The sequence below is a fragment of the Chelonia mydas genome, chromosome 7 (assembly GCF_015237465.2).
Source record: "Chelonia mydas isolate rCheMyd1 chromosome 7, rCheMyd1.pri.v2, whole genome shotgun sequence".
Lineage (NCBI taxonomy): Eukaryota > Metazoa > Chordata > Testudines > Cheloniidae > Chelonia > Chelonia mydas.
The window spans coordinates 79,652,490-79,673,717 of NC_057853.1; the positions used below are offsets into that span (position 1 = coordinate 79,652,490).

The window sequence follows — 21,228 nt, forward strand, 5'->3', positions numbered from 1 at the left end:
TAGGGTCTCAAACCTGTCCGGTGGGAGGGAAGCTGTGGCCAACGAGGCATCCAGGAGCGCCCCGATAAACTCCATGGCTGAGCCAGGACTAATGCATGATCCTTCACCTGCAACCGGGAGCTGCCCTTGACCAGCCAATCGTCCAGACAGGGAAAAATCTGGACCCCCTGGCGCCTGAGGTAGGCCGCTACCACTGACATACATTCTGTAAATACCCTGGAGGCAGTGGACAGGCCAAACGGGAGGACCGTAAATTGGTAGTGATTCTGCTCCCACCACAAAACGGAGGAGGCATCTGTGCCCCTCAAATATGTGAATGTGGAAGTATGCGTCCTGCAGATCAAAGGCAGCGTACCAGTCCCTGGGATCCAGGGAGGGGATGATGGAGGCCAGGGAGACTATGTGGAACTTGAGCTTCACCATGAACTGGTTCAGATCTCGCAGGTCCAGGGTGGGCCTGAGTCCCCCTTTGGTCTTTGGGATAAGGAAATAGCGGGAATAGAACCCCTTGCCTTTGAACTGGAGCTTTACTGAGGGTAGATCCCTGAGGAGGGCTGACAGGGCGCCCCCAAGGATCCTGTCAAAATCACTTTTTCCCCGTCTGTTTGCCCTTAGAGGACCCAGGTTGCAGGGCTGACCTCAACTGCCTCTGAGGGCGCCTTTTATAATCCCGCGCCTTCTTATAGGCAGCCTCGTATTTCGGGTGGAGGCCTGAGTGGAAGTCTGCTGCGGCTTAAACTTAGATTTAGCTGAAGCTGGGACACAGAGACCCAAAATCTGGAGGGTCATGTGAGAGTTCTTTATACCATGCAGCTTTGTATCTGTTTGTTCCACAAACAGAGCCTGTGCCTAACTGGACAGCAGGAGCCACGACGCCCTTCTCCAGGACACCGTGGAGACCATGGACTGCGTGGCTGTGTCCGCCACATCCGAAGCCATTTGCAGGGTTGCCTTGGCAGCTGCTGTACCCTCCTCCACCAGCGCCTTGAACTCCATCCTATCACGCTCCTGGAGGGAGTCCTCGAACTTGGGCAGGGGGCCCCACAGACTGAACTCATACCGGTTCAGGAGAGCCTGGTGGTTTGCCACTCGTAACTGGGAGCTCAAGGACAAATAAATTTTTCCTCCAAGAGAGTCCAGCCTCCGTGAATCTTTATTTTCCGCGGTAGGGGCTGGCTGGTCCTGCTGTTCCCTGTGGTTGACCGACTTGACCACAAGGGAGTTGGGCGCCGGGTGGGTGTATAAGTACTCGTGTCCCTTGGCAGGTACAAAGTACTTGCGTTCCGCCCTCTTGGAGGTGGGGGCCAATGAGGCTGGCATTTGCCACAGGGCATTTGAAATTTCTGCCAACCCTTCATGGAGAGGCAAGGCTACCCTTCCCGGTGCCGACAGGGACAGCACATTAAACAGGGAGTCCAAGGGCTCCTCTATCTCCTCTGCCTGGAGGTGGAGACTTGATGCCACCCTTTTTAGGAGTTCCTAGTGGGCCCTAAAGTCCTCCTGCGGGACTGAGGGGAGCAGGGCGCGGGGCCATAATTGCCTCATCCAGGGAGTGCGAGGAGGCCGGTGCGGTACTTTGGGTGTCCGCCGGCACCGGAGGGTCCACCACTTGGACAGTCTCCGGGCACAGTGCCAGGGATGTACGTCCCACCGACTCCTTCCTCGCAGGTCTGAAGAGGGAGGTCAATGGTGTCTCTGAGGCTCTGGCTACCGAGCGAGCCCCCCCACCAGGGCTGCGTCAGGGGCCACAGTGCCCACAACCACTGCACTTGCTGCAGCCCTGGCGGGCCAGGTTACTCGGCCCGGCTGGCCTGGCCCACGGAGGGACGACTACGAGCGGAAGCCAGGATAACCAACGACCTGCCGCTGTCCCGGGAGTGACGCTGACCACAATCTCGAAGTAGAGGACCGGTCCCGTCAGTAGCAGCTGCTCTGCGATTGGCTCCAATGGCGGACCGGCGATAGCGAGATGCCAGCAATTGACGCCTGGTGCTGCGGATGCGATGCCTTGGCGGGGTCTTGGAGCGGGATTCCGAGAGGGAACGGCGTCAATGTCCATGCCGTGATCGGCTGCAGTAACCCCTCCAAGACGAGGACCTCTGGCTACGTCTGCCTCGGTCCTATCGGTACTCACTCCTTGAAGTGGAGTGGTGCCAAGAGTCTCAGTCGGATAGCACCCAACCAGACAGCTTGGTGGGAGTCGAGGGCGATCCACGTGGACTTTGCCCTGAACGGTCACTGGGCAGTGAATGGCATCGGGAATGTTCCCTGGACCGAGACCGGTACCAAGCCAGGGGCGACTGCGGAGATCCCAGCGGTGGCTTGCCCCTGGAGCGCGGGACCGACATCAGCGGCGCTCCTGGTACTGGCATGGACAGGACGTCTCAGGCTGCCTGCAGGGCCTCCAGCGTGGAGGGCATCCGGACAGGCCTGGTCCGAAGCGGCGGGGCTACTCTGCTCTATGTGACTCGGAGGCCTAGAGGCCGGAGGGGATCGAGGACTGCCCGACATAGGTCTAGCCTCTCCCCGGATTTACCTCGGTGCCACTGCGAAGAAGGCGTCATTTTTGCCTTTTGTGCCCCGTGGATGGGGAGTGGTGCCGACTGGTCTGAAGCGGCCGGGCTACTCCGTTTTACGTGAGTTGGAGGCCTAGAGGCCGGAGGGGATCAAGGACTGCCTGAAATGGGTCTAGCCTCTGCCCCGGGTCTTCCTCGGTGCCGCTGCGAAGAAAGCATCTTTTTTGCCTTCTTGTGCCCTGTGGACAGGGAGCGGTGCTGAGTGGTCGAAGGCTCCGGAAGGTCACCGCACACTGACACCGCGGTGCCGGCTTGGAGTGGTACGCCAGAGTCAGGGTCAGCGCCAGCCCCATCAGAATGGTCCAGAGCCTTATGTCTCTTTCCCTCTTGGTCTGAGGTTTGAACGACTTGCAAATCTTGCAACTATCGCAGATATGGGTTTCTCCCAAACAGCATAAACAGTCTGTGTGCAGGTCACTCCTTGGCACAGATCGCCTACAAGTGTCACAAGACTTAAAACCCAGGGCATGCCCCAGCCCGGGCGCTCAAACTAACTGAGCAGCTAACTAACTAGAGGTACTAACACTGAACGAACAAGCAGTTCTGGGGATGAGCTACAGCAAAGCTGGAGCAGAGTAGTTCCGATGCACCTTCACTGGCGGCAAGAAGGAACTGAGGGTGGGGGAAGCGCGCAGCTCCAGGGGTCGCTGGGGCGATCCCCCCTACAGCTATTGCTAGGGGAAAAGCTTCCGGCACCGGTACACGTGGCGAGCACGCACACCTATTGTGGAATACACATGAGCAATCACTCGAAGAACCCCCACTTATAAAAGTTAATGGCCAAAATGAGAACTACAAAGGTGTTTATTTAACACACATACTCCACACACACCTTACCTTCTCTGAAACACTAGCTGACCTAGAAGTTCACCAAATATAATGTATGTGAAAGTGCACACTTATGGAGCTTTTTGTACACATGGCACCTGTTATTTTTTCCCTAAATCACTCAGACTACAGTAAAGTCCTTTAAATAAAATCTCAACTGTTTTTAAAATAACTCTTTATATTAGTATTTTATTATTAGACTGTAATAGTCTTTTTACAATTCATGTGTACCTCATGGTTGAAGGCTGGCATTGGCAAAGCTCTTCCAGTGACTTGGAACAGAGCCCAAGGAGTTGACAAGCTGTGTTTCCCAAATAGAAGCTATGATACGATATGCTATTTGTGTTCATAGAACATTTCATTTGGTCTCAAATGAACCACCAGAAGGTATTTTTAAGACGACAAACACTTCCATCGCTAGAAGAGTAAAAAAACAACTGTACTAATGAATTCTGGAAGACCACTAAAACTTTCAATTAAAGTCTAGCAAAAGAATATTACAATCAGATTTTAGCTAAGAAGAACTGAAGCAAACAAGCCATTGTACATATAAAAAGTTTTATTCCCAGAGTTAGCTTATTAATCAAAGTAGATCCCAGAGCTAGAATACTGACTGGAGGGAAAGTGGTTCCAGATGAAGGACTGTGTTAAAGTTCATCCAGTAAGTGACTGAATTGGTCTACCAGAGCTTGCCAGGTATGTAGCTCAACAGACTACCTCAAATGACTCGTGCAATCAATCAATCAATAAATAAATAAAAATTCCTCTTGAAACAAGACTCTAGAATCAGGTCCTCTAAAGTTTAGGGAAAGAAAAAGGACAAAGATGTCCAACTGACAATCCCCCCCCCCGCCCCCAAAAAAAACAAAAAACAAAAAACCAATCATGACACTTAATGGCTCCCCTCTCCACTGAAATTCATATTCAAAATCTCAACAATGAATGTGCCTATAGAGTACCTAACAAGTGTTTTCAACTTTTCATAGAGCATTTGTGCCCAGAAACCAATGAAAGCAATAGCGGCAAAAAATATCAATCCTGTAAATCTAACAAGCAAGCCATCACAAAAGCATGAGATCCTCCTATGCTGAGGCTAACAAAAGTTTGATCAGGAAACCTCTGTAAATCCAAAAATAAAGAACATATCCACCAATGAAGAGGTTTCATCTGAATTGGACAAAAGGGTGAAAAAATGCACCTGCAATGAGATCTAGAATACAGATATACATATTGGGTGAAGAGACTAAGATAGGAACACTCTCTTCTGATAAATAAAAAACAGGTCCCAAAAAGTTGAGATTGTACAGAAAGGAGAAGAGATTTTATCAACTTTTGACAAAACCTTTACAGTGGGAAAAATCTTTACTGTATTTCCTTCTTCACCATTGAAGTTCTTCAGCTACCAGTAAGAGAAATCATTTTCCAGGTGTCAGTACTGAAACTTCTCCCTCAAAGTACCTTAAAAGAATGACACAGGAATGGAAGAACAGTCAGGGAGGATGACCTGAAATGGATTCAGCCCATCCATCAATAAGCCAGACTTTGGACACTCAGCTAAAAAAAAGCCCCTGTTATTATTTGTATTACCGTAGTGTGTAGGAGCCATAGTCATAAACTGGGACCCCACTCTGTCAGGCATTGTACCTGGGGAACTCCCTACCATTAATGCATACGCTGAAAATAGCACTAAGTGAATAAGAGCCACATTAGAAGTGCTGACAGAATAATTCCTCCCATTGAAAGGGCCATCAAGAATTTCTTTGGTATGAAGCTCAGTGCTAAAGAATTAATTTGGACCATGTCCAAAGAATGAAGGTTAGCATTTTCCATAAGCAAAAGATAAAAGATATGTCCCCCTCACTTACTGGTTCAATATGTCAAGTAAGAACAAAACTCACTTCCTTGGAACACATCTTCACCACAAGCAGTTTGTACAAAAATGTGATCTGTGATGGACAAAATGTGGTATTTCTCAGAGCTTCAATTGGCATTTTTTTCAAACTTCACCAAGGAACTGAGCAAACAATCATGCCCCAAAGTTTTAACAAGAGAAGTAACAATTATAAAGAACTCAGACTTACAGTTTCAGGTTCGACAGTCAGATAATAAAAAAACATATACACGGTAAGGGAAGGTTTTAATAAATTCACAGATTTTTAAGACCAGAAAGGACAGTTAGATCATCCAGTGTGATCTCTGACATAGTACAAGCCACAGACTTTCACTCAATAACCCCTATAACGAGCCCAATAATTTGTGTTGGATTAAAGCAGGTCATCCAGAAAAAAAATCCAATTTTGAAGGCTTCAAATGATGAAGAATACATCACTTCCCTTGGTAGTTTGTTCCAAAAGTTAATCACCTTCATAATCCGTGTCTTATTTCTAATTTGAATTTGTCTGGCTTTAAATTTACATACAATGGTTCTTGCTGTCTTTCCCCACTAGGTTAAAGGATCTGTTAGTATCTGGTATTTTGTCTTTGGTGAAGGTACTTATACACTATAATCAAGTCATCTCTCACTATTCTCTCTGATTGTCTAAATCTTTTGAGTTTATTAAGTCTTAACTGCAAGGCATTTTTTCCCAGCCCTCAAATAATTTTTATGGTTTTTATGCACCCTCTCTAATTTTGCAATATTATACTTAAAAATACAGATACCTGAACTAGATGTCTGCCTCCCCAATGCTATAGACAGAGGTCAAGTCATCTCCATATTCCTCATCACTACCCTCCTGTTTACACATCCAAGGACTGCATTAGCCCTTTTTGACAGTGTTGCACTGGGAGCTCATGTTCAGTTGGTTGTCCACTATGGCCACTTAATCATTTTTAGAGTCACTGCTTTCCAGGATTCAGTTCCCTATTCTGCAGGTATGGCCTGTATTCTTTGTTCCAAGATGACTTTGTCTTTGACTATTAAAGCACATTTTGTTTGTTTGAATAGGTCCAATTTACCAAGTGATCCAGACCACCCTGGTGTGACTGCCTGGTCTTCCTTATTATTTACCACTCCATCAATCTTTGTTGCATCCACAAACTTTTAAATCAGATTATTAATGAAAATGTTGAATAATATCAGGCCTAGTACAGATCCCTGTGGAACTCCATTCAAAATACTACGTTGGTTTTTCATTAACAACTACCTTTTGAGATGTGTTTGTATATTTGCTTGTGTATCTGACTTTGAAAGCCCTTGTGGCAGATGAGGCACTAGACCAGTAAGGGCTCTTTCTATACTAAAAATTTTGTTAATATGAAATTGAACAACCTTAATTTTATTCCTTATTAACACAGTCACCGTTCAGCCACCATGATTTTTGAAGGCATTTTACAAAGAACAATCAATACCCAAAGACTAGAGGGAAGCTAGAGCCATATTTTAAAAGGGAATGCAAAGAAACAGGAAACTCACCATTCCATATGCCTGCTGCTGGATCCAGTTGATGTAGTCATTTCTGATATCTATCAAGTCTTGTATTTCATGAATGTAAAATTTGTCATACTGTATAATTTGTCCTCCTCTCTCATTTACCTGAAGAAAAGTATGATTGTTTACTTTTCATTATTTTTATTTTTCATTATTACTTGCCACAAAAAGTTTGCTCTCATGTTTACCATAACAAATCTTTTTTTTTTTAAACAAACAATTTAAGCTACGTCAGTCTAACTGAACTTAGATACCTTACCAAACAAAAAGTAGGAAAGAGCTTTTCCTTCCCAACAGAGTAAACATTAAAGGTGTCCAATGCTCACAAGACCAGAAGAAAGGATATACGGGAGGTTGAAATGCAGATTATTCAGAAATCCCATGAAATTGCAAGAAAAATGGAATAGCGATAGCTGCAGCATATAGTTACATACTGTACAGTGCTGTCATTTTAAAATTACTGCAGACTTAAGAGTGAATGAAGCCTTGTGAGATCCACTAGAAAACACATTCTGGGTGGCTCTCTCATATTGGCTCATTTAAAAGTTCAAGGATCTCATTTTTTTTAGCTGCAGTCTTAAAATAACTGCACATCAATTTATAGTCTCAATTTTATTATGGTAAATGAAAGTTTGAGTCTTCTAATGTATTTTACTGTATTCTCTCAAATATAATTACTCCATTCAATTTGTGTTTCCATGAAAACTGATAACTGTCCTAGCCAATGAGAGCATGCTCACCAAACTAAAATTTAGTATTCCAGTGACCTAGACATCCAGAAGGCATTGGTAACAAGAAAACTATACAGTGTCAATCCACAGAAGAATTCTAAATCAGAGCACTTTCACTCCTTCACTGATTACAAAATAAAAGGGACTTAATTAACACTGCACAACAGTTGACAAAATAAGCAATTTGGAAACAACAATTAGCTTAAAACAGCTCAGGACATACCCTATGTAAAATTTCCAGAACTTTGAGAGAAGTGTGTAGAAAACTGGTAAAGATTCTTCTTTCAGAATTGGGGATACCAATCTTGTATAATTTTAGGAGGTGGACCACAACATCCTTGTACAGCTCCACTATCTTGAGGAACAATGGAGGTTCAAGTATAGACCACCAGTTTTCTGTCAATAAAGAGCGAGCATATAAACATAAAACTTACAATCACAACTGTCAGTATTATATGGCCCTTCTTCCTAAAAATTATACCTCCCAGAGATTGAAAGCTATAAAGAGAAATAGGAACAAAGTTTTCATCTCTATTGAAATGAACTGGTGTAGAAAAACTGTTTAGAATGGGAAATGGTTATCTACCTTTCCGTAACTGTTATTCTTCAAGACGTGTAGGCTCACGCCTCCTGCACAGACGCTGGAGATTTTTTTTCCCCCCTCAGCATTACCCATTGGGGTGGCTTAAGCATGCTCTGTTGACACATGCCACTACATGCTGGTACAGTAGATCCTTGCTATAATGCCCTTGGCAATCGCGAACCTTGGGCTATAACAAACATCCCACCTCCAGCCTTGCTGGTTGTGGTGGGGAGCTGACAGCTTCTCCAGTCCCAGAGCTGCCGGGGGTGTGTGTGGGGGGTGTGTGTGTGGGGGAGAGATGACAGCTCCTCCGGCCCCAGGGCCGCAGCTGAGAGGCAGAGAGCTAGTAAAACTAGTACTGAGAGGCTGAGCAAGTCCCTTGCAGCTGCATACCCCTCTCGGTTCCTCAACTGTCTGTCAAGAGACAGCTCCGACAGGCCTGGCATCAGCTCAGGAGGCAACGAATCCCTTTTAGATGGCGAGGCTTCTGAAGCAGCTCTCTCTGCCACACGCTTAGCAGAGTCCTTGACTCTGTCTTGCCTCGGTACCAAGGTTGGTGGGCGAGATGCTGAGCCCGAGGAAGGTCTGTGTCTCTTCTTTGGCACCGGTGATCGTGATCGAGAAGCCGAAGATATTTTGGATGGAGCACTCTGTACCGACACTGAAGTATTTGGGGTGCTCTCCCCATGTGATGATTCCAAAGGGAGTCTCAGTGCTGCTTTCATAAGCAAGTACTTACACCTCGCTGTTCTGTCGTTTTTTGACCAGGATCTGAAGCCCTTGTCACTAACGTGGGCCTCACCCAAGCACTTAAAGCAGGTTAGATGGCGAATCACTAACCAGCATAGGCTTTGAACAAGTCCCACAGAACTTACACCTCGGGGAGCAAGACATCTTTCTGATACTGAGCCTGGTTCTAAAAAAAGGACAAACAGTCCAAAAGGACACCAAAAACCCCTGAAACATAACACTAATTTAGCTAAGAAAACAAAAATTTAAGAACTAACAATAACTGCATCTATCTACGAGAGAGGGAAGGCACTTGAGTTAGCAAAACCAAGATGTCTCCAATAACGGTCACAGGCGGTAAGAAGGAACTGAGGGGAGTCGAGGTGGTTCCACCCTCTTATACGAGCACGCAATGGCACGTGGTGACAGAGGGCACTCAAGTCACCCCAACAGGTACTGCTGCGGGGAAAAAATCTCTGACATCTGTGTACAAGACACACACATACCCACAGTGGAATGGACAGGTGCAATCGCTTGAAGAAGAAATTACAGATACTTGGCTTAAAAATAGGGACATTGGGACATTATGCTGAAATGTTCTAGGGTTTTTTTAATCCAGGAATTTTGAAAAAAATAGAAGTTATTGGCAAATATGGATGCTAGTGTCTATTGCACGGGGCAACTTTGAAGGGAAATTAAGAGGCAGCAAGGTAAGCATATTGAATAGGCAGACAAAGGGGATTCCAAAAGAGCTGCATGTTTGTCAGTATGCAGCTGTGTATGGAGACAGAAAAATGTCAGGGGAGAGGAGCTATAGAGCTCTCCCTAAAGCACTGCCCCCTTCTATGGAAACAGTTGTAACATGATGGGAGTGCAGCAAACCTTTGAAATACCAAGCTGTACCTAGCACAACACTGTTAAGTCTTTAAATTAGAACATTCCTTCATTATAAATTAACTCTGCACAATAAAACAGCTACCTAAATGCAAGACACTCTAACGGAATCAGTTTTGTTATAAACAGAGGAAATAAAATATAAGGTATAATTCAAATGTAAATTAAAGCCAGAAAATCTGTGGGGAAAAACGTGTCAAACAGCTATTCAATGGGAAAATATAGTGAAAGCTGCACTGTCTAAAAAGATCTTAAAAAGAAAAGGAGTACTTGTGGCACCTTAGAGACTAACCAATTTATTTGAGCATAAGCTGTAGCTCACGAAAGCTTATGCTCAAATAAATTGGTTAGTCTCTAAGGTGCCACAAATCCTCCTGTTCTTTTTGCGAATACAGACTAACACGGCTGTTACTCTAAAAAGATCTTGAAGCAATAAAGACAGCTAACAGGATATGAAATTGTAATGCAACAGGGTAAGAAAGCTAGAGTGGTTTTAGCCTGAAAATGAACAGACATCCTGGCTCAGAATAGGGAGGCAATATCCCTCTGTGCAGCACTGGTGAGACCTATTGAAGAAAATGGTAAAATGCTTTGTCAAGGTAAATCAAAGATGTGAATTCATTGTCTGTTCTTTAACAATCCTGGAAACTGCCTACAGGATGCTGCTTGGCAAGAGAGGTGAGCTATGACTCTTCTAGCATGACAGCAGTGTAACCATATGATTTCTTGGAAAAACAACCGCCTCCCTCTACCCACATTCTTTGAAGAGTGAAGATGAGTGGAAACACACCTGACTACGCAGATTTAAATTTTACTTATAATCATGAGTATGAAGAGGACATAGAAAATGTAAACGCTAATTATATCAGTCTAACAGGAGCACAACAAAACCCTTTAAATCCTTTAAAAGAAATCCATGAACTACAGAGATTCTCACTCTCAAAAGGAATCAGACTGAAGACAATGATAACCGATCCATTTTATGGACTGGCAAGTAGCTCACCCAGACATTAAGGAAGATATACGCTTTCCTACCCAATTAGGAACATACCGCTCGGTGATGGAGTAATAGAGAAGAAGAGAAAGAACTAGATTCCTCACTCTTTCTTTGAGGGATTCTACAGAACTATACAGAGAGAAATTTTTGCAGATCCTATGAATTCTTTTCTGTAATTTCCATATTCTAGCTGAAAATCAGTAGTGAAAGAGTTTCAACATAGAAGATTTAAAAAAAAATTCTTACCAAGCACTTTCAGTGGAGCTTTTTCTAGATTTACAACAGCTGTTCCAAAAGGAATAGCTAGTGTTGTAAAATTGTTCACATCGCTCATCAGTGGGCATTCTGGTAGAGTGAGATACAGCCTTAGGGCTTCAACATCAGGTAAGGAAGTAGTCAATTTAGGAATAAGGTTCTTCTCCAAACTAGCTGCAACCTACAACATTGCATAGAAGTAAAGTCAATTTATTTTAAAACAAAAAATGAATAAGCAAACATCTGAAGATATAAACACAAAGTTAATGAAAGGGCTTCATCCGAGTATGATACTAGCAGATGTGGAGTGCAGAATAGTAATTTGAAAATAGTATTACTGCATGTATGTGCGTAAGCACAACAGTGAAGCTATTCACTTCATGTACCAATGTTTACCTCAGATAAAAACAGTAACAATTCCACAGCAAAACCTTCACAGTTAAAACAGTTTAAAGTGTGCTTTGTGGAAAGATGAAGGTTACAGTGCAGCTAATATACAATACTTAACACAAACCACAGTAATTTAGAAAAAACAGACCTAGATTATTATACACATTATAATGTTCTATTATCTATGTATGTATTATAGTATTAAAATAGAAAAGGAATTAAAATCACAGACATTTAGACACAGAAAATGTACTGTGTAGTTTACTGCTGCCACTACAAAATGTTTTTACAAACTCCTCATTAACTTAGAACTGGTGTATAAAGGTTACTTTTTTATACTAAAGAACCAGACCAAGGTGTAACACTACAGAATTTATGAATCCGTGTAACTAGATCTAAGCAAGATTTGCAGGACAAACCTGTTGTGATATACGAGGATAGTCAGGACTTATAAGTTTGTGAAATAGTAGTCTAGCAGCGTTCATATCAACCCCCGAGAATCGAGCACTAGTTCTATAGTGATCATCATTGCTGAAGGGGGGGGAAAAAAAAAAGTAAGAATTTTGCATTCACCTCCTATCCCCACCTCACCCTCTCCCCCCCACCCCAAGTTTATTGAAGCAGAAATAAAAATATCTTGAAATCTAAAATTTACAAGACTATCCACTCACCTGACAGCTAAAAAACTCCCGTTTAGGCAGCCAGCTGAAGAAAATGTTCCATCTATTTCACTAAAAAACATTCATAAGAAACATTAGATTTACATATCAAATGAAAGTTTGTGTTTACTATAAATTGGTTTATATACCCCAGTGACACTTCACATAATATCTAATCATGCCTTTTTGCAATTTCAGTAAATGAAATTGGATAAGACAAAATGCTAATTTGAGATAGTCAAAACAAAACAATTTTCATTGGACAGCTTTTTGTATAGGAACTGACAAACAGCAGACCCCAAGTTCTCAATGTTTCTCAAAGAAAAATAAACCTGTATAAAACTGGTACTTTTCTACAGGAAAATACTTCTGAATTCAGGCAATCACTTTTATATAGTGCTTTTTAGGCAGCTTCTTTAGTAGACCTTAAATGCTAATAGATGTCTAATAGCACTGGCAAAAAGATATCTGCTCTATGAAAAAACTGATAATGGGCCCTGGCTTTATCCACAACCAAAACACAAATTAGTTAGTGGTACCAGATCCCCTCTTACAAGTGGCCTGTCATTTTATTACATATTATAGATACACGTTTCAGACTAGCAAGTGAATGTGTGAAGATAAAATTCACTTACAGCCTATTCTTAGATGCATACTGTTAGATGTGAAGTTTGTGAATATAAACATTTTTGCTAATTTACAAAGTATGAATTTGTTCAGAGGGCTAAAAAAGTCAACGAACATCAATGAATAGCTAGTATCATTCACTAAAAAAATGTTAAAAGTGGGAAACTACATGCACACTGTATCTCACGCAACGAATAGCTACAGAATATACTGCACATATACAATAATAAATCCACAGAACTCTGCATTAATAAGCTTGAGGAAATAATATTTCAGTTGCTTGGATCTCTCTTTATTTTATACTGTAACTATAGGTATTTCAGTCCAATAGGGAAGGGCCATCTACACTCAGAAATAAACATGGTCAGCCTGGCCTACCAGGGAACAGGGAAATTCCCTGAAACTCAGGGAAGCTCAACTGAAAAAAAAAAATCTGTGTTCTAGCTGAGAGGTCTGTCTCTTTAGAACTGTCAAAGGGGCAGGTTTCTCACTTGCTTTGTCCCACCAGGAGCAGCCCCTGTAGGATCCTCATTCAAAAGTCAGTGGCTATTTTTTGATGATGTTCTCACTTCTGAATCACGTGCGAGAGTATATTGCAGACCCAGACAACCAACACTGCTCAACACTCTAATCTGATGCTGACAACAGAAGAGTACTTTGTATTACAGGCAGCATTTATAGATGAATCTCTTTTGTCCCAACTCATTTATTAGTTATGAATGGCAGCAAACTTGACATTCACAAAAAACTTACAAAAACAGTTTTACATTATGTATGGAGGTAGCTGGTAGCACATGGCCTGGTTCACCCTTCTCTTCCTTCCCTCTGAGATTCTCAGTTCACTCTCCCTCAAAAGCCTGACCTGTTTGTCACCTGTGTTACTGAGGCCATTACTTTGATGGCCAACTTTCTATCAATACTCCCACGCAAGTCATCTCTCCCGATGTCAAATTCCCAATACTTTACTGTTCTTTAAAGGTCTGTATAAGAAGTGATAACAAGTGATCAAGGTAGATCTCAACCAGCTGTACTGAGGTAAAAGGAGTTAACATGGATCTAAACCCAACCAAAGTGGGTCATGACCCCATTTTAATAGGGTCGCCAGGGCTAGCTTAGACCTGTTGGGCCCGGGGCTGAAGCGTGAGCCTCTCTGCCCAGGGCTGAAGCTGAAGCCTGAGAGCTTCAGCCTGGGATGGTGGGGCTCAGGTTGCAGGCCCCCTGCCTGGGGCTGAAGTCCTTGGACTTCTGCTTTTTTCCCCCCTAGCTAAGGCAGTGGAACTAAGGCTTTGGCCGCCCCAACCAGGGCAGTGGAGCTCAGGCGGGCTCAGGCTTCAGTCCCCCCTCCTGGGGTCATGTAGTAATTTTTGTTGTCAGAAGGGTGTCGCAGTGCAATGAAGTTTGAGGACCCCTGATCTAAACAAGGGAAAAGATCACGGTTACCTAACCACAACCACTTTTCCCAGCCTAGACAACCCATAGAAACCTGAGTCCCTATGCACACCTTACCCCACTAATATCTCATAATCCCTACCTTGAGTCCACATTTTGTATTTTGAATGTTTGTAATTACTTTTTTTTTAGTTGCTTCAACAGGAAGGAAGTAGAACTACTATAAGGCTTTAAATTGCATTACAAGCAGCATAGTCAAGAGTAAAGCTCTGATGTGTATAGCAAAGACAGTAATTAAAACATTGTGTAAAAAACTTTCATAACTGTGTATATGTATTATAATTCAGTTTAGTTTTCATAGATATTTTTCTCAACAATTTAATTTGTTCTTACTCAGCTATCTCCACAGGAAGCCTTCCAGATGGACAAGTCAGCAATTTCTGAATAAATACTTCATTCACAGTCCAGATCTGCTTTGAAGAGTCAGGACATCTGAAGTCATCTGGTGGCATCATGTTCTAAATTTAGAAGAGGCATGTCAGCAGAATAATTTTCTCATTTATCAGTCTTACTGAGGAAAACGACCCCCTAAAATGTAATTGGCAAAACTCTTTATTCATACATTCATGTTCCATGAGAATATTACCGTAGTGAAATACCATGTTAGAGGACAGAAACCAGATTATACAACTTTCATCTGAATACAGTATATTTTGTGTTAGGCCTTTTAGCTCTAGCTGGGAAATAAATTTTTGAATGTTGACTGCAATTCACATCTAAGTTACACTGTAATATCCCTTCAAATCGTACAGAATATGTTACTGAAATAGCATAAAGAATAACAGCAGGTTTTCAGAGTAATATACAAGTTAAATGCAGGTGAAAACCAATGAGTTTTTTCAATTTGCTAAACACAAACTGATTAATTTCAAATGAATAACTAACTATGCAAGACTAGATAATATTACTTGCTGTGAAATAAACATTTCATAAATGTTTTAATACTGAGAGTCATTTCTTGAGGAAGATATCCTCTTATGGGCACCTCCCCTCCCAACGCTGATTACACATCCCACCCCTCCCAATGCTGATTTTACACTTACACACATACACACACACTCTGAGGGTGGGGGGGATTGCCTCCCTCTGCATCAGGGACGGCCACAGATGGAGAGGGGACGTTGGATAGGGAGGACCAGGGCTCTGAGGTAACACTGAGCATTCTCTCTCTGGTGCTTGGGTGGCTGGTTCTTGCTCATGCATTCAAGATCTAACTGATCACTATATGTGGGGTCAGGAAGTGTCCCCCATATCAGACTGGCAGTAAACTTGGGGGTTTTTTCACTGTCCTCTGAAGCATGTGGGTGCAGGTCACTTGCTGGGATTATCTGGGCAATATCTCACTTAAACACTGACCTGCCATTGCAAGGGCCTCAGGTATTGGTGCACCTCAGTCCCTTCTAGTCTCTGCCTGTGGCATATAATAGTCTTGTCTCCTCTGGGTTGTAATACTTCGGTCTAATTTCAGTTGTTGGGTTAATTTGCAGGTGGTGGCCTGCGATATATAGGAGATCAGACTAGATGACATTAAAACACTAAGACTATGAACTACAGTGCTTGGTAACATGACAAAAAGTAGTATTTGGACAGGAAGAAGGAGGCAAGATGAAAATAAACTCACTTTAGTACAAAAATATGTATTTGTCAAGTTCTATCTCTACCTCATTTGCTGTCCCCCTTCCTCTCCCACTTAGTGCTGGATTTTACATTTACTACTACTAAATCCCTTTTATTGTCTGCAGTCCTCACCATTTCAATCACCACAGGTCACTGCAATTTATTTTTGGCTTACTATGATTAGCACCCATTTTGGTATCATGAGCAAATCTGATCATGGGTAAATTTAAGAAACAGTTCAAATAGCTTTCCACTCCTGAGCAGTAACTCAAACACTCACAAGGGAGTGCTCTTCTTAACAGATTAATACAAGCTCAACTGAAACTCCCTAGGATAGTGGGAATATTTCATTTTTCATTACATGCTTCCCCACTGCAGTGAAAGGAACTCTGCAGAAAACCTGGAAGCATTCTATTAACTTCTTTACACACAAGATATGCACTAAGAAGAAAAGGGAGGCAGGACAACATTTTAAACACTCTTGGCTTCTTGAGGCTGAAAATTCACTACAAGGAAAACCCAGGGCAAACTCCACAGAACTTGACCTAACCTATACTAAATATCCACTCCCCTAAGAGTCTCCCAGATGCAATCTCAAACCAGATACTAGCAGAATGGCTTGCTAAATTGCTGTGCTACCATTGGTTCCTTCAGTGGAGTAATTCATATTTCCAGGTGCTCCCAGCCTCCAATGGGAACTGAAGATGCAGATAACGTTAGTCACCACATTCAGTAGCTATTTTGACTAACCTCGTCCCCCAATCCAAATGCTATGCAGAACTTCCCTCAAACACTATGTGAAAGGAGACTGTAGTGAGAGTTTCAGAGGAACAGCCGTGTTAGTCTGTATTCGCAAAAAGAAAAGGAGTGCCTGTGGCACCTTAGAGACTAACCAATTTATTTGAGCATAAGCTTTCGTGAGCTGTAGAGAACTGTGCTAGCCACTTCACAATCATTTAAGAAGGAAGGTCTGAGGCCCAAAAAGCTCACAGTTTAAGCAGAAGAAAAACTGATTGTGAACTGAGGCAACAAGCAAGCAAAATGACTGAGGTAATGTTTTATGTAGTGCAGTTGTAGCCATGTTGGTCCCAGGAGATTAGAGAGACAAGATGGGTGAGATAATATCTCTTATTGGACCAACTTCTGTTGGTAAGAGACAGAAGCTTTCCAGCTACACACAACTCTTTTTCAGGTCTGGGAAAGATACTCCCAGCATCACGACAAAACCCAAGGTGGAATAGACTGTTTAGCACACGCAGTTAGCACATGCTGTGAGGGACTAACACCTCTGCAGTCATCGGACAAAAAGAGGAGGGTAAGGGGGTCTCAAACTGCTGATGTCACAGTGTTTAAGACTGTACTGAAATCTAATGATGACGATTTAAAATGTCAGCAACAAACTATTTGGCTACTAATCACTGTAGCAGAAACGATCAGCTAAACATCCTTATCCATCACTGCTGGACGGAATACCAGATACTGGGGCAAGGAACAATAGGGCAGTTAGCTGCTGGTAAGAGTTGCTGAGAAGTGGCAAAAAAAAGTAGTTCAAACCCCACTCATGTCTGAGCCTGCCTGAAAGGGAAAGAGGACATGCATCCCATTACCAAAAGCTTCAAGTGCATTCTAGGTGCCAAAAACAACAACTGGCTTTTCACTTTCCTGAGCGTCCAAAATCGCAACTGTGAACTAATCCAGCCACGAAAGCCTCTAGATTCCCCCTACAACCTGTACTATGCAGTTATGCATTTTCAATACTAAAACCAACAGCAGGTCAAAAATAGGAAAAAAAAATTGGGGCGGGAGTCAGGGGAGATAAGCATAAAATAAACTCAACTTACATTCAACACACAACATATTATACTGATTGCGCTGTTCTGGACCAAGGCCAAGTGCTAGGATAGGAAGAAGACCTGGGAGGCAGAGGTACATAAATCTAAGGCTCCTGTCATATAATTTAGGTCTAAAATGCCACATAGGACAGAGCCTTGGTTACAGGCTTTGAATCTGATTCACGGTATTTTAATTTATTACCTGTGGATTAAAGTAGTGTGAAAAACTTTGATCCCCACCAGAGAAAAGTCTCTTTACACAATAATATTCTTCACTGTCTGCAATGAAAATAAAATTTAGTTAATTCCAAATCTTAGTTTGAAAATGGCATATCACATTGCAATTGATAAAATGACTGCTTGTCTATTAATCAAGCAATCAAGAAGGGTCTCTCTGCAGGAACACTATGTTATCACCCCTGCTCAAAGCTGGTCTACACAACACAGTGCTTAAAATAGCAGCAGCCGCCACAGAAACCTTGGACTACACTAGCACACTCACTGTTGTTATGCCCAAAGGAGCTAAATGAGTGGCATCATCTGTAAGATTTTAGTAAACCTTTCTAGTGCAGAAAAGGCTTTAGGGAGCTGGAAATGTTTTTCTCTGATATAAAGACCAATATCCCAATGTTCTAAGAAAGAGAGAATTTGACGGAAGAGAAGCTGCACTGGGAAATCATAGTTGGCTACCTCCAGAAGCTCAAACAATGCAGAAATAGTCTAAAGAGTTAACATGTAGTGTCACACATTTACCTGTGCTTGGCAGGCACTGCCCACTATAAGGAATCCAGTTTCCTTTTACTGTGAAGGGACTTTTCCTATTACTGGTTGATCCTGTTCCTAACTGTCCATTACCTCCAAGACCAAAGGAGTAAATTCTTCCAGATGAAGGAACAAATGCAGAGGTGTGCTGCCTATGGCAGAGATACAAAATTTAAAATAAATTATGCAAGCATCATAACATGCTATGTGCACGTCAAAATAGGACTGTTAACAGTATATTTAACGTCCTTCAGCATGTTACCAGAAACCATGCGTTCCAGGCAGTGAAATAAAAGGACCTTCCTGGAACATTAGGGGACAGAGCAGCCACGTGGAGCCTGCCATCACTTCCCACCCAAAGCCTGACCTGGAGGGTGGTCTTGGACATTTAAAATTTAAAGTTTCTGCCAGATTGGCACAATTCTTTTTCCTCTCAGCCCTAAATTCATGGTAGGGGAGGGGACAGCATGGGATAAACAGCCATGAATTAATGTAGACTGTTAACAGGGAATGGTCCAGTCACGGTCACCATGGATAGACAGAATGGTAACTGAGAACAGTTTATATTTAAAAAAACAAAGCATCCCTATCACCAGCACGATCATTTTGCTCCTATGTGTATTTTTTTTCCATTCTTTGTCCTTGTCCTTTTAGATTACCAAATCTTTGGGACAAGGACAATATCTTCAGCTGTGTCTGGGAAGCATCTACATTTTGGGTGCTATTACAATCTGAACAATGATAAATATCCTCCCTGGCTTGAACTAGGAGTACACACAGATATATGTTGGACACTCACTTCCCTGAAGCCATCATCTTGTACTTTTTTTTTTTTTCCAATAAATAAAAAATGTGTTTCTAGCCCTTGTGTTACACTCAGTAAGGCATGTACACATCTTAAATTGTTCGGGATTTGGGGTTTGTTTGTTCGTTTTTAAATGCTTGTTAGATCCTGTTTATTGCCTTCACTTAACATGCAAGGACCAAAATCAGGGAGGCAGGGATGGACACAGGTTAAAAATAAAGGATTATTGCAGTTGTTCTTTGTAGACAGTCATATATGTTGGTGGTACAATTTTCTTTAATTTTTTATTTAATACTGTTTAAGATAACACATTTAAGTACTTCAAGTCTAACAATTTTGTCCTCACCCCTTACCTGTAAGGGTCAGAGTTCAGATACTTCACTATACAACTGGATGCTCAGTATACAAAATATATTTGCCATTCATAGCTCTAGTACAGAATGGATCTTACCTCCCACAAGCGATCTGTGTGACAATGCTTCCCATAAGTTCAAAAACTTTCCTTGGGTTTATCTCATGGCTGGTAGAATTATGACCCAACTGTCCATAGCCTCCAGCTCCAAATGTAAAAACCCCACCTTCCTAAACACATATATTTGGATTAAAATTAGAATACATTTAACAATAAGACAATCATCTATTGTACAGAACTCCTTTCTTGGTTTATATAATTTTAACAAGATAGTGGAAGAGAAAAATAAGGGTACTCATCGATACAAGGATTACAAGTTAATTCCATTTATGAAAAATGTAGTACACCTATCATATATTACGTCATTGTTAAATAATGTTCTTGAAATTTCCACAGTATTACACAATAATTCTGCCATTAACTTGTGGCATTAATAGGATATTAAACCTTGTTTTTCCTCTTTTCCACAGATGAACTACAGTTGCACATAAAAATTCAAAAAAACCCAGGAAAACCCTAAAACTTAATTCATAAATATATTTCACAATAATTTCCAAATAGGAAGCTGCCCTCCTCAAAGAAATGATGCAGAGTATGATTGAAAGCATTAGTCTCATCATTTGAAAGCACAGGATATCAAAGAGTTTCAACACGGTTGTAAGGCAAGTTCAATTATTTTAAAAAATTGTTTTTGATTAATTTAATAGGAAATTAACCAAAAACCGTAACAGAAGAATGTTAATCAAAATGTTTTTAGAAGTTACGCAACTTACCTTACAAGAACTGTGAAAATTTCCATATTCAAATGCTTTCAAATTGCAAAGCTGATTCTTTCAATTCTACTCTGCACCAGACTGGATCTCTGCTGGAAATCGTCATTAAAATGGCAGCATCCGCTGAGAAAAACAGCCCCATTCACTGAATTAGAATAAACAGTGCCAGGTACTTCTAAATTCTGGAAGGGCTTTTAAAATACTCTCACATACAACCAGTTACTCCACACACAGTAATATATTAAGACACTAATTTTGCAATGTACAACACGCAGAGGGACTGCTGGGCTTGAAGGAGCTACAGAAAAATCATGTTAGTTTTAGTATTTACAGTAAAATTAACAGATCTTAATCCATTCACTTTAATTAAAGTGATAGTGTCAACTTAAACGTCTTGTAAATCTGATTTAACTATTTTACTAATAACGCCTCAGTAAAAGGAAAAAAGTTTAAAATACAGTTTACTGATCACTACTTTACAAGTACTCCTCGTTCTTTTGGCTGATACAGACTAACACGGCCACCACTCTGAAACGTGTACTTTGTTTATATTATGCATGTCTCAACTTGGACGATAAGTATCAGTGAAATCAGTTTCAATTTCAGGATTATAGGGGTGCAAATATTTGGTTCACACACACTGCAGGGTAATATTTGTTCATAAATAATTGCTTCTATTGGACATCTTTTCCTATAATTATGGAGAGATTTCTATTATTTGAACGTTTTCTATAAACTAATTTATACAAAATACAAGAGAGACTACAATAAATAACGCACTTAAACATATCAACTGAAGGGTAAGTGTCAGTTGTGGTTCAGCTATTCACTTCTGTTTAGGATTGAGCTACAATGACATAAAACTAATAACTCCTCAAA

At 41.7% G+C, this 21,228-nt stretch overlaps 1 protein-coding gene across 14 annotated transcripts in view; it reads right to left on the reverse strand.

Moving 5' to 3' along the window:
* The window catches only part of HERC4 (HECT and RLD domain containing E3 ubiquitin protein ligase 4), an 81,131-nt gene that overhangs the window by 32,455 nt on the left and 27,448 nt on the right, over nucleotides 1-21,228 (reverse strand). For 12 of the 14 annotated variants that reach the window (XM_037905884.2, XM_037905881.2, XM_043551232.1 and 9 more), the window contains 9 exons: nucleotides 19,616-19,746; nucleotides 18,351-18,511; nucleotides 17,800-17,876; nucleotides 14,482-14,606; nucleotides 12,085-12,144; nucleotides 11,833-11,944; nucleotides 11,015-11,204; nucleotides 7,789-7,961; nucleotides 6,820-6,939 (listed from right to left, as the gene is read on the reverse strand). In XM_037905884.2, the coding sequence (XP_037761812.1) occupies nucleotides 6,820-6,939; nucleotides 7,789-7,961; nucleotides 11,015-11,204; nucleotides 11,833-11,944; nucleotides 12,085-12,144; nucleotides 14,482-14,606; nucleotides 17,800-17,876; nucleotides 18,351-18,511; nucleotides 19,616-19,746 (1,149 nt within the window). Of the gene's footprint in view, nucleotides 1-3,777; nucleotides 4,863-5,269; nucleotides 5,351-6,819; nucleotides 6,940-7,788; nucleotides 7,962-11,014; nucleotides 11,205-11,832; nucleotides 11,945-12,084; nucleotides 12,145-14,481; nucleotides 14,607-17,799; nucleotides 17,877-18,350; nucleotides 18,512-19,615; nucleotides 19,747-21,228 lie in introns of those variants that run through there. The other 2 variants (XM_037905886.2, XM_037905885.2) reach the window with 2 other exon arrangements.